Source organism: Podarcis raffonei, chromosome 14 (assembly GCF_027172205.1).
Source record: "Podarcis raffonei isolate rPodRaf1 chromosome 14, rPodRaf1.pri, whole genome shotgun sequence".
Lineage (NCBI taxonomy): Eukaryota > Metazoa > Chordata > Lepidosauria > Squamata > Lacertidae > Podarcis > Podarcis raffonei.
Genome location: NC_070615.1, coordinates 20440008 through 20452029, shown reverse-complemented (window position 1 = coordinate 20452029; position 12022 = coordinate 20440008). Strand labels below are relative to the sequence as shown.

At 44.1% G+C, this 12022-nt stretch overlaps 1 protein-coding gene across 1 annotated transcript; it reads right to left on the bottom strand.

Moving 5' to 3' along the window:
- Positions 1-1999: 1999 nt before the first annotated feature.
- On the bottom strand, positions 2000-10848 carry SNRPA1 (small nuclear ribonucleoprotein polypeptide A'). The gene is made up of 9 exons (XM_053365418.1): positions 10756-10848; positions 8642-8789; positions 8381-8459; positions 6919-6965; positions 5198-5300; positions 4250-4329; positions 3729-3804; positions 2886-2979; positions 2000-2262 (listed from the first exon to the last, which is right to left on the bottom strand). Exons 1-9 carry the CDS (start codon positions 10835-10837, stop codon positions 2204-2206), a joined length of 768 nt encoding a protein of 255 aa, XP_053221393.1. The 5' UTR covers positions 10838-10848; the 3' UTR covers positions 2000-2203.
- Positions 10849-12022: the final 1174 nt, after the last annotated feature.

The window sequence follows — 12022 nt, the reverse complement described above, 5'->3', positions numbered from 1 at the left end:
CGTTGTGGTGACAGACCACAAGAGTGAAGTTTTTGATAAGACAATTTTAGTCCAGGTGCTCTTGTGACCAGAGAGCATCACCACACCCACTACCCACCCCAGTAAGCAGTACTCCAGTGGATCCTACCTCCCAACAGTGGAGGTAGACTGTAACCAACATGACTAGTCATCATCTCCATCCTTTGTGTGTGTGGGGGGGGGAGGATACTGTGGCAACCAATGGCAAATTTTGTGGGCCTGGCGTGAGCCTGATCCAGATACTAATGCAGGATCCGTTTGCCAGTGCCTCCCATCACCTGCCACTCTTTGGGTGATCTTGGGATGGGTGGGTGTAGGGTGGCTACATGGCTCTAGGCTTTGGCCCTGGCTGCGTTACTACACAGAAGAGATGGAAGTTTTCGTGTGTGGCTCGTAGCCCCATCCCAGACAGGACAGAAGAGGCTAGGTCAAGCCACAAGAAGCCCAGAGATCTAATGGTTGAGGGAGCCCCATCAATAAGAAGAACTGGGCCCTCCCACAGCAAGTAAACAAGAGGAGATACTTGCAATGTTACTGTGTCCATACCCAGAGCTAAAAAATGGGGAAACTGCAGCCACTGACTTGATTTCACATGGGGTGGGGGTGAATGGAGGAGAGAAGAAACAATTCAGAATTCCACTGAGAACGATCTCTCTCTCCCCAGGCAGCTTCCCGGGTGTAGAGGAAGTAACATAAAACCCTGCCCACTTTTAGCTCTGGCTCCACTTACCACAAACTACAGCCCTGTCCACCAACAAAACGTACCTCCCACAAAACACCTCCTAAGGGAATCTGGACCTCCACAAAATAGAGGTTCCCCACAGTGTTTGGGATGAATGATGGGGGTGGATTATTATAAGGTGGATTCACATTCACACATCCATCACTCACCAAGGCACGTAACAGAAGCAATGCAGACGTTCTGGCTGACATTTGTGCCAAAATAGGGGTCAACCTTACCTTCTCTGAGGTAATAACTGCTGTAGTATAGTTATTGATTCACACTTGTGTGCATGAAAGGGCTAACCTGAGCCCTGAGCTGAAGTTGCCAGAGTGGGTGTGGCTTAGCAGGCTCTTAGAGCAGGGTTACCAGTCGTCCCCAGATTTGCAAATCTGTCCCCTGGGAATGTGGCAGTGGCAGCCTCAGCAGCCCGGAGCCAGCCTGGTAGCGCAGTTGGCTCTGGCTGGCTTCAGGAGCTGTTCGCTACCACCGCCACTGCCGAAGGGGAACCAGGGACGTCCAATGGTACAGATCTCCTGCCCCCTTCCACCTTTGTTTTGACAGATCAGGGGAGGCTTGGGAGTCACAGGTGGGCGGGCGTTGCCCAGGAGGGGCGCAAGGTGCGTGGTTTCTCTGCCAGGCAAGGTGCAAAGCCCTTCTTTTGAACCCTGTGATACATAAATGCACAGTTTTTTTAAAAAACTGGGCAACAGCCGCCCACCTGTGACTCCCGAGCTTCCCCCCGATCGGTCAAAACAAAGGACGAGGGGGGCAGGAGATCAGGGGAAGCTCGGGAGTCAAGGACGTTAAAAAACTGCGCATTTATGTTTCACAGGGTGCAAAAGAAGGGCTTTGCACCTTTATACAATATGCATGTGTGCTTGGGCCCAGGGTCTTTTGCCTCACCATCCCCACTACTGACTCCCTGTTGCTACTCAGCTTCCAAAAAAAAAGTGTCCCTGGATTCATTGAAAAAATCTAGTAACTGTATCTTAGAGGCCTCTCTTCCAACACCTTTCTTCTCTGTGATTTCTGGAACAAACAAGAAACTGTGTGGCCATGGCTCTCTGCAAGTGAACTGCATCTCTCCAAAAGGAAAGTTTTTAAATCAACAATAGTTCACATGTAATAGTTCTCCTGGTATGGAGGGCAAGTGCAAACTATGGCTTGAAACTTTAGATGTAATGGCATCAACACACGGACTTAGAGGTGGGACGGTGGTACACAGAACATAAGGCTGCAATAATATTATTTTAAAACCAACTGTTTGCACCAAATGTTATGCTGCGTTTAGGAAAAAAGTTTTAATTTTACTTCAAAATGTACAGTATAAAAAATTAAGAAGAGTGATTCTGAACAAAAACTACAAAAAATAATAATTCCACTTCAGCAATCAATCAAAAGGCTTTGACAGACAATGGTACAGAGTATTCTGCAGACTCCCCAGATGCAGAAAAATGCATTTTAGGATCCATTGGCAATTGAATCTTCCTCCATCTCTTCTTCAGCCTCATCCATAGGGCCTAAAGAAAAGAGCACAATTTCTTAACATTTTAACCATTCCCTCCACCACAAATGTGAAGCTGATGATAAGGAGTGACTGTACAGGTCTAATTTTTTATTCTATGGAAGTATTCCGAAGATGGGCTTTTGATGCTTCAAATTTAGCTCACTAGCATTAAGTGAATTTGCAGGTTCTTAACTTGTTTGCTTCCTCACGCTGCAATAATGGCTATTCTACTAACTACTGCTGCCAAGAAATACTTAATTTTGCATAGCCGCCTTCTCTAAGCTAAGGAAAATCCTAGCTTTCTTAAAACTTCTAGCTGTCTAAAAATCAGAAGCTGCCTTATACCATCTTGGCTGTGAGTCCCGGAAGACCTGCTCCCTGCCTGGCAGGCCTTTTCCCACCTGGCCTGGGAGGGCAGGGCTGTGACTGACTCCAGCTACAAAAGCCAAGGCTGCTGAACAGATTCTTGGGCTGGGGTATTGTTTGGCTGGTGGCAGGGGGGTGTGTGTTGCTGTTATTGACTTCTGGCAAGGGCCGTCTCCCCTGCGCGGAGAGGAAGAAAGAGAGAGAAAAGGGGCAGTTCAACCTCTGTTCTAAATGTCCTGCAAGAATAAGGGTTCCAAAGATATTCCTTACCTGCTTTACGATCTCTGCCAGGTATCTGACCAGCCTGCAACAGACCCTTCAGCCTCTCTACTTCAGCAAGTGTTGTGGCATTAGCAATGGCATTCTTAAAGGGAAAGATCAAAGGTCACTTATGCAACACTTTTAACATTAAATTCAATGCCTAATTCACAACAATTGAACTGTGCCTATTACAACCGTGCTAACAAGACTGGTCTGAACACCAAGGAAGAAGAAGAAGAGTTTGGATTTGATATCCCGCTTTATCACTACCCTAGGGAGTCTCAAAGTGGCTAACATTCTCCTTTCCCTTCCTCCCCCACAACATACACTCTGTGAGGTGAGTGGGGCTGAGAGACTTCAGAGAAGTGTGACTAGCCCAAGGTCACCCAGCAGCTGCATGTGGAGGAGCGGAGATGCGAACCCAGTTCCCCAGATTACGAATCTACTGCTCTTAACCACTACACCACACTGGCTCTGAAAACGATTCAGCATGTCAAGAAGAGTTCAATTCAATTCCAGCTAGAGGGTGACATTTTATTACCTATTACATTTTAGCTGTTGCTCCTTAGACAAATACATTTTTAACCTACTGATATCTACCCCTAGCCATCAGACTGTTGATCTGGCCACTTAGAAACTTTAATTTTTGCAATAAGGAGCAAGACAGTTATAGTATGTTTACAAAATCTGAACTCTTTATTTGCAAAGGAAAGCTACGCAAACTATGTCAGTACCTGAAAAACAAAGCAATGTGGCATACTCAATACACACATAGATTATCTTCTGGAAGTAAATGACAGTGAATGCTTTTCTTGGTAGATTCCTCCCTGTAAAAGTCTGAAAAAACATTACCTTAATAGCCTCTACATCTCCTGGGGACGGGCCCACCTTCTTTTTGTCACTTGGCAAGCCAGCACCTGGGTTGAAACTTCAGAAGGAAAAAAAGACACCTTGTTAAAGTCAAGGAGTTCTTGTCATGCTTCTCGAGCTTTCAAAGAGAAGTCCCCGGAAGCACCAATTTCAATCAGGTGTAGTATCTTATCTTTGTTAACAAACTGATACAATCAAGTAATAGCTCCTTCAGAAACACCAGCAGAGTGACTTTCCCACATCCCACCCTTTTTAGAGCCTTTTAATAAAAAAATATCAATCGGATGTGTTGTTCAAGCTGCTAGCTTAGATGTTAAAACTGTCAGCGTTCATAATGTACTTGTTGAGAAAAAGAAGCAATGATTGCCATTCATCAATTAGGCAATTTTGGTGCTAACTAGTGCACCGACTATTCAATTTCCTTACAGCCCAAGAGTATTTACAAACCGGCTGTGGTGTTTCTGAAGGAGACTGCCAGTTTAAAGTGGTTATCTGTATCTTACGTTTTTGCTCTCCTGGCAATATCCTTTGCAAGCTGTGCACCCCGCTTGCCCTTGAACATTTTCTCTGCCTCCTGACGCTCCTACAGCGATACCACACACACAGAGTTAATGCAACATTCAATAGAAGCATGTATACGGTGCATAGCTCCTGACTCCCAAAAAGAAATGGAGCAGTGAGGAGCAATTCTTGAAAAAGCAAGGTGGCATCAAGATGAAGCCTTAAAAGTTGGCCCTAGTGAAACCTATAACCTTTCACAAGCAAGATCTATTTTCAATTTAGCTCAGATGGCAAGGGAGTCCACTGAGATATTTCCCACCCTGCAATAGTTCCTGTCCATTAATTTCACTTCAAAAACAGTATGAAGTTGATTGAAGTCACAGCCAGCAGGCAAACTAGAGTTTATTTGTTACACAAGAAACTACATTTAATCTCAAAGCATATTTGATAAGACTCTGCTTTCTTTCCTCCAGCCACAGCTGCGGCCAGGGAACAGACACCCCCATTTCTAGGAATTACCTTCACAGAAACTATTTCAAGTAAATGGAACACACAATAAGATATATACTAAAAAGCTTCAGCATGTTTATCATCTGAAAACTGCTTCAAGCTTTCATTTAGGCTAACATTTGCTGATTGGTGAGGAGAAGGCAATCCTGTATTTATGTTAATAATGATTCAAATCTAAAATACAGTTCCAAATAAAAAAGCTTCCAGGCTTATGACTGCAAATTCATAAACGTGTTTTCATGATATCTGTATGGTCATGAGAAAGGTATTCAGAATTACATTTGCAGAGCCATAGCCATAAACAAATGTCACAGTCTGAAAATGCGTTATAATGAGAAAACTATGTTATACTATAGGCATGAAAAGAAAACTCAAGTAGTAAACATTTAAATGCATAGCTTCTCAAAAGACAAATTCTTCACAATTGCCAAAACACTTACTTTTAATTTCACTTTTTGGAAATCCAGGACTCTGACTTGTGGGACCTTGAAGATGACATACAACCTATAATGCTTCTTATTTGTCACTGGATTCCTTAAAATACTGAAGGGAGGAAAAGGAGAAACATATTTACACAGTTCTAACAAAGGCATTGCTGAAGAGGAATGTTTTGGCCCAACATTCCCTATTGCCAAGTGTCTTTCCCCTTCATCTCCCAGGTTCTTACCAACGTTGGGAATAATTATTTTTAAGAGGACAGACCAAATGGCAAGACCCTAGTCCTGCCAACCTCTTAACTATGCTTTGGTCCACCAGCCACTTTGAGGGGACTGAGGTAAAAAGTTGAGTTGCTTGAATAATTAAAGGGAGATTAATAACCAAAGTAACCTGATTACACTATTTGATGAAGAATAATAACTTTGATTGCTGTCACCGTTAGTGGGTTACTGATGTCAAAACTGCTCTCAAATTTAATTTTATTGGAGGCAGGACCTACTAATCTGCTACATGTTAATGCATATCTGTTTGTGACGCTCATGAACATAAAAGTTTATGCAAACATTACAAACAGAGACAGGAAGACGTGACACCTCTTTCAAAGACCTATGCTATCCAGTGCCATCTATGAATCAAAATATTATCTGATAACTATATGAAGCATAATATTTTCATTTCATTCTGAAAAAGCCTCAGCAAAATGTTAAAAAATGAACTATGGAAATGTTAATTACATAAAATAAATCTGGATCTCTTCAATATATAATTATTTATCTCATTATACTTTTATTATACTCTCCTCTTGTGAAGAAGCATCACTCTGTGGTAAGAATTCACATCTAAAGACCCCAGGTGTACATTTTTATTATTTTAATAATGTTTCAGCGTTTCGCTTTCTTTGCATTTAACTGTTGGACAGAATGTTTTGGGCTTGAGTTTGTGTGTTCTCATTTGTGAGACTCTCCCGCCTACGCTGCATTCCATCTCTCCTTATCTGACCTTGAAAGCAGCACAAATGGCAGGATGTTTTCATATGAGTTAGTACCAGAGTCTTAATCAGAAATCCTTGGAAGCTTCCTAAAAGATAGATGGAGAAACGTCAGCAAAGAATGATAATAGACTCGGCTGCCAGGGCAATGTGGGACATCCAAGACCCAAAATGGGCAAAAGGTCTAGGCACTGCTGGTCAACCACAAGGCGACAGCAGGGGGAGTGGAAAGCAGGAAAAGGCCATACATTTTTTCTGTTTCATGACCTGTAACCTTTCCTGACGTATGTGAAGATGTTTTATGAGTCTTCGTTTGCCGCGTTTGAACTACTATATAAGCTTTTGCTCTGAAGTGCCTCGGAGCAAACCCTCTCATCTGGCACTTTGGGTTGAGCTCTATTGCAATAAATAAAATAAATAAAAACACTGAGTCCCTAAATCTGGATGCTGGACTTGAAACAGTTTCCTTGGTTCTGTGGTTCATTTAAAAGGTGGTCCCTCACCTGGGTAACAAACAGTGGGGGTGTAGAGGTGAATTCTTACCACAACTCCACACTCGGAAATCCCTAGAGAGCTTTTGGAAAACAAAGCAAGCCCTCTTAGTTCTATTAAGTGTTGAAGGCTTCAGGAAAAAAATATTTGGCAGATCATGTTGCCAACCTTAATCTATAGGACAGACGTTTGGTAAGGAAGGCATATTATAATATTTGATCACAAAGGTGAATTATCTCATACCTCAGATATGTTAGTGATTTGACAGTTGCCAAAGGATCTAGATCACCCTGAATAAGAGAAACACAAATGTAGTTAAAGCTATGTTAATATATGTTTTCCAGCTCACACTCAGCCCCTTAACCAAAAGTTAATTATACTACAGAATGAGGATCATTGCATGCATTTCAAACTTTATAGCTTAGGAACAGTTAGGCTTAACTCACTATGTGAAACATGTTAAACACATTTGTCTCAGTTGTATTAACCTTTAGTGTCTTTGCATTCAAAAATTCACCCAGAACAGCAGCAACAAAAGTTATTTATGGGGTCAGTTTACATTCTAGGGTTTATTTTCAACTGATTTTTTTCACTTGCTTACTGAGCTCTTCTCCAAGGGCGTGTATGGCTTACTACACCCAACCATATTGTATGTAGATGCTATTTCCAATTGGACATTGCTTCTCTCCACATATAAATGCACCAAAAGAAAAATCTGTGATCTTATACAGAGACAACACGTGCACCATTTTCCTATACAGTGGTACCTTAGGTTACAGACGCTTCAGGTTACAGACTCCACTAACCCAGAAATAGTACGTCAGGTTAAGAACTTTGCTTCAGGATGAGAACAAAAATTGTGCGGTGGCGGCATGGCGGCCCCATTAGCTAAAGTGGTGCTTCAGGTTAAGAACAGTTTCAGGTTAAGAATGGACCTCCAGAACGAATTAATTTCTTAACCCGAGGTACCACTGTACAAATATCAATGGCAAAACTGCATATTAACAAAATACAGTGTCTGATTAAGAAATAATTTTAAGTTCAGGTTTTTCAGGTAGTTTTGGATCATAGAGCTTATTTGTTTAACTTTGCTTTTCCTAAGCTCAGGCAAGCCTTTGTGGCCATTTATTTTCAGACCAAGCAACCAGCCTAGATTGATGGTAGATATCAAAGGACTGCCATGCTGACTGAAGGCAGCAGGAGTCCATTAACATTTGGAGGGCCACAAGCTTCAAACTGTTGTTTCTGCAGCTGGCTTGATTAAACTTAGCAGAATTTGTTACAAATCACAATCTCTAGGTCATTTGCAATGATAAGCTGTGATCAGTGGAAAGCAAAATTTAACCACTGCCAAGGACTCCCAGCTGCATGGAAGGAAGAAATGGGACAGCAGTGTTGTTCAGGGTCATCTTGCTCACGCATGTAGCACAAAACCATGGTTTGATGATGTGTGCAAACCTGGGCCATTTCTTTATTTTAAGCAACAACATGGAAACAATATTCTGAGTAACATTTCACTGGTATTATCTGCTACATTGCAACTGCTCTCAAGAAGTCAGAATGGGTAAAATCTTCACTGAGAAAGTTGCCTCATGTAATCAAAAAAAGGCAAGAAAACCCTATCTTATAAAATTTGGGGCCTTTCTAGTGATTGCGTGTATGTCATTCAATCATTCCCATTTCTTTCATCCTTTATTTCACTTACCAATTCCATGATGTTATTGTTGGTAAGAATGAGCTCCTTGAGATTTGGTAAAGACTGTTCAAGTCCCTCACCTATTCGGCTAAAAAAAATAAAATGGGGGGGGGGGGAGCCATCAGAATAATTATTATCTTGGAAGTTGTAAGTCCTCTTCCCCAAACTTCAGCTGCTTTTAAGCTTACACTTGAATAAGTGGTACAAGAAGTAGAGTATCGAGATCTGCAGCCAAAGAGATCTCAAAATTGCAGTGGGAAAGACACTCACCTTAACCTGTTGTTATTCATCAGCAATGTTTTCAGTCTTTTCAGCAGAGGAAACCCATCTAACTTCCGAATCTCATTGTCAGAGAAATCGATAGCATCAAACTGGTCCAAAGTAGCGCCCAAGTTCTCAATCACAGGGATCTTATATCCTGATGATGTACAAAAACAAACAAACTATAGTGCAGGGGAAATATATACTTTGGGGAAATAGACAACATCGGAACGAAAACTTTCACCTCAGTATTCCTGACAAGTAAGTCTGAGAGGATGGACTTGGGGTTACTCAGTGAAATTGCGTGCCAGCAGTTTTAGGATAGGCAGAAAAAAAATAGTACTTCAAAGCACTCAATACTAATTTGTAGTTCTCACTGCTACAAGTCATGTTAAATAACGGGTGTGCCTTTGCTCACAGGTAGAGCATATGTTTTGTTTGAAGGTCTCAGGTTTAATATCTGGAAAATTCAGGTAGGGCTCAGAGACTTCTGTCTGAAACCCTAGAGAGTCACTACCAGTCAATGTAGAAGCAACACTGAGCTAGATAGACCAATGGCCGGCTCAGTATATGGTGCTTCCTTTGTGGTAATAGCCATCGTCTTAAATTGCTTTAAAAAAGCAGGCTCACAGAGGGAAATTCCATCAACAGTTAATAGCTGCAACAGCTAATTAAAAGCTCTATTCTTAAGAAATCAATCTAGATGCCAAATACTTGTGGGAGGGAGGGTTATTGGGTGTTTTTGTTTTGCTTTGGTTTGTATTCTGTGTTCCCATTTTGCGTTTTTATGTTGTGATCTGCCCTGTGATATACAGATGAGGAGTGCCATACAGATTCAATAAATAATTAAAATGAATACTAAACATGACAGCGTAAGGGTCTTGATTAGCTCCTTTTGAGTTTCCTGTAACTGTGTGGCTGGCCTCTTATTAGAGACTGTATATATATGCGACGGGACGCGGGTGGCACTGTGGGTTAAACCAAAGAGCCTAGGGCTTGCTGATCAGGTGGTCAGTGGTTCAAATCCCTGCAACAGGGTGAGCTCCCGTTGCTCAGTCCCTGCTCCTGCCAACTGAGCAGTTCGAAAGCATGTCAAAGTGCAAGTAAAGTGGTACCTTGGGTTACAGACGCTTCAGGTTACAGACGCTTCAGCTTACAGACTCCGCTAACCCAGAAATAGTACCTCGGGTTAAGAACTTTGCTTCAGGATGAGAACAGAAATTGCGTGGCGGTGGCGCAGTGGCAGCGGAAGGCCCTATTAGCTAAAGTGGTACCTCAGGTTAAGAACAGTTTCAGGTTAAGAATGGACCTCCAGAATGAATCAAGTTCTTAACCTGAGGTACCACTGTAGATAAATGGGTACCACTCCGGCAGGAAGGTAAACAGTGTTTTTGTGCGCTGCTCTGGTTCGCCAGAAGCAGCTTAGTCATGCTGGCCACATGACCCGGAAGCTGTACGCCGGCTCCCTCGGCCAGTAAAGCGAGATGAGCGCCGCAACCCCAGAGTAGGCCACGACTGGACCTAATGGTCAGGGGTCCCTTTACCTATCTACAGTACAGAGGTACCTCGGGTTACATACGCTTCAGGTTACAGACTCCGCTGACCCAGAAATAGTGCTTCAGGTTAAGAACTTTGCTTCAGGATGAGAACAGAAATCGTGCTCTGGCGGCACGGCAGCAGCAGGAGGCCCCATTAGCTAAAGTGGTGCTTCAGGTTAAGAACAGTTTCAGGTTAAGAACGGACCTCCGGAACGAATTAAGTACTTAACCCGAGGTACCACTGTATATGCAACAGGGTTCTTCTTACATTAGCATCTGTCCATTATTTTAGGGGTGCCCGCCGAACCAACATTGCTCCTTAAGGCCCAGGTGACCTCTGCGGCATTGGGCTCCTATTACCACCAGCTGCAACAGGTACGCCAACCACACCCTTTCCGCGACAGGGGCGGCGCGACCCACGTGGGCCACCTAACGTGACCCTCTTAAGCCACCGTCCCCCGACTCAGCTCCCCCTCCCGCTTTGCCTACTGCCCGCGCGCTTCAGGCCTACTAAGGTCAAGCAAGCGCCGCGCGCTTCCGGCTCCCAGGCCGCCGCCACCACCACCACAAGGCCGCGTTCCTCACCGCGCAGGTCCAGCTCCCGGTCCCGCACGGCGTTTGTGTACTGCGCCGCCTGCTCGATGAGCTCCGCTGTCAGCTTCACCATTTTCGCTCCCCGCGGCCGCCGCACACCAAAAGAAAACCTGAGCGGCACGCCGACGGGGGAGCCGAATTAATACGCATGCGCCGGCCGGCTGCGCAGCCCGCAGAGCCGAGTCGCCGAGCCACGTAGACAGGGGGTGAGTCGAGTGCCGAGCGGCGCCTTCAGAGAGACGCTTGCTCGTCGCCATGGCGAGGCTTTGAGTTCCGGGAGGCCTGCAGAGGCTTTTGGGTCCAGTTGAGCTTACCCTCGAGAAAAGAAGCGTATGGTGCCCGCCTGGTTAGACGCAGTTAACTAACGTGCCAATTCCTTTAGCACAGTTCTGTGCATACTAGCCACCAAATTTCTTGTAGCACAATTCTGTGCATACTTACAGCTAATTTCTTTAGCACAGTTCTGTGCATAGGTAAAGGTAAAGGGACCCCTGACCATTAGGCCAGTCGTGGCCGACTCTGGGGTTGCGGCACTCATCTCGCTTTATTGGCCAAGGGAGCCGGCGTACAGCTTCCGGGTCACGTGGCCAGCATGACTAAGCTGCTTCTGGCGAACCAGAGCAGCGCACAAAAACGCCGTTTACCTTCCCGCCGGAGCGGTACTTACTTATCTACTCGCACTTTGACATGCTTTTGAACTGCTAGGTTGGCAGGAGCAGGGACCGAGGAACGGGAGCTCACCCCGTCGCAGGGATTTGAACCGCTGACCTTCTGATCGGCAAGTCCTAGGCTCTGTGGTTTAACCCACAGCGCCACCCGCGTCACCAAATTCCTTTAGCACAGTTCTGTGCATACTTGCCACCAAATTTCTTTAGTGGGGAATGCACTACTAGAAAGTGTGGGATAACAGTTGACCTGCATACAAATAGGCTTGCCATATGTCCTCTTTTTCCAGGACACATCCTATTCTTCATGGGTATGTTAAAATGAGAGTTGTCATAGTGATCCATAGTTAATAGGAGAAGGTGGCCAATGTGTCCTCTGTTTTGCTCTTCAAAATATGGCAACTATAAGTCAGAATGAATAAGCAGCCAACCTCTTATAATCTCCCTGCAAACTTTGGGCAAACAGATCAGGATGGAAATTCAACCAACGGACCACGTGGATGCAACCCAAAATATCCTAGACAAGCCACAGCAGCTATTTCCTCTGCCATACATAATTTTAAAATCTTTATTTTTCTTTCACTGAAGACCAC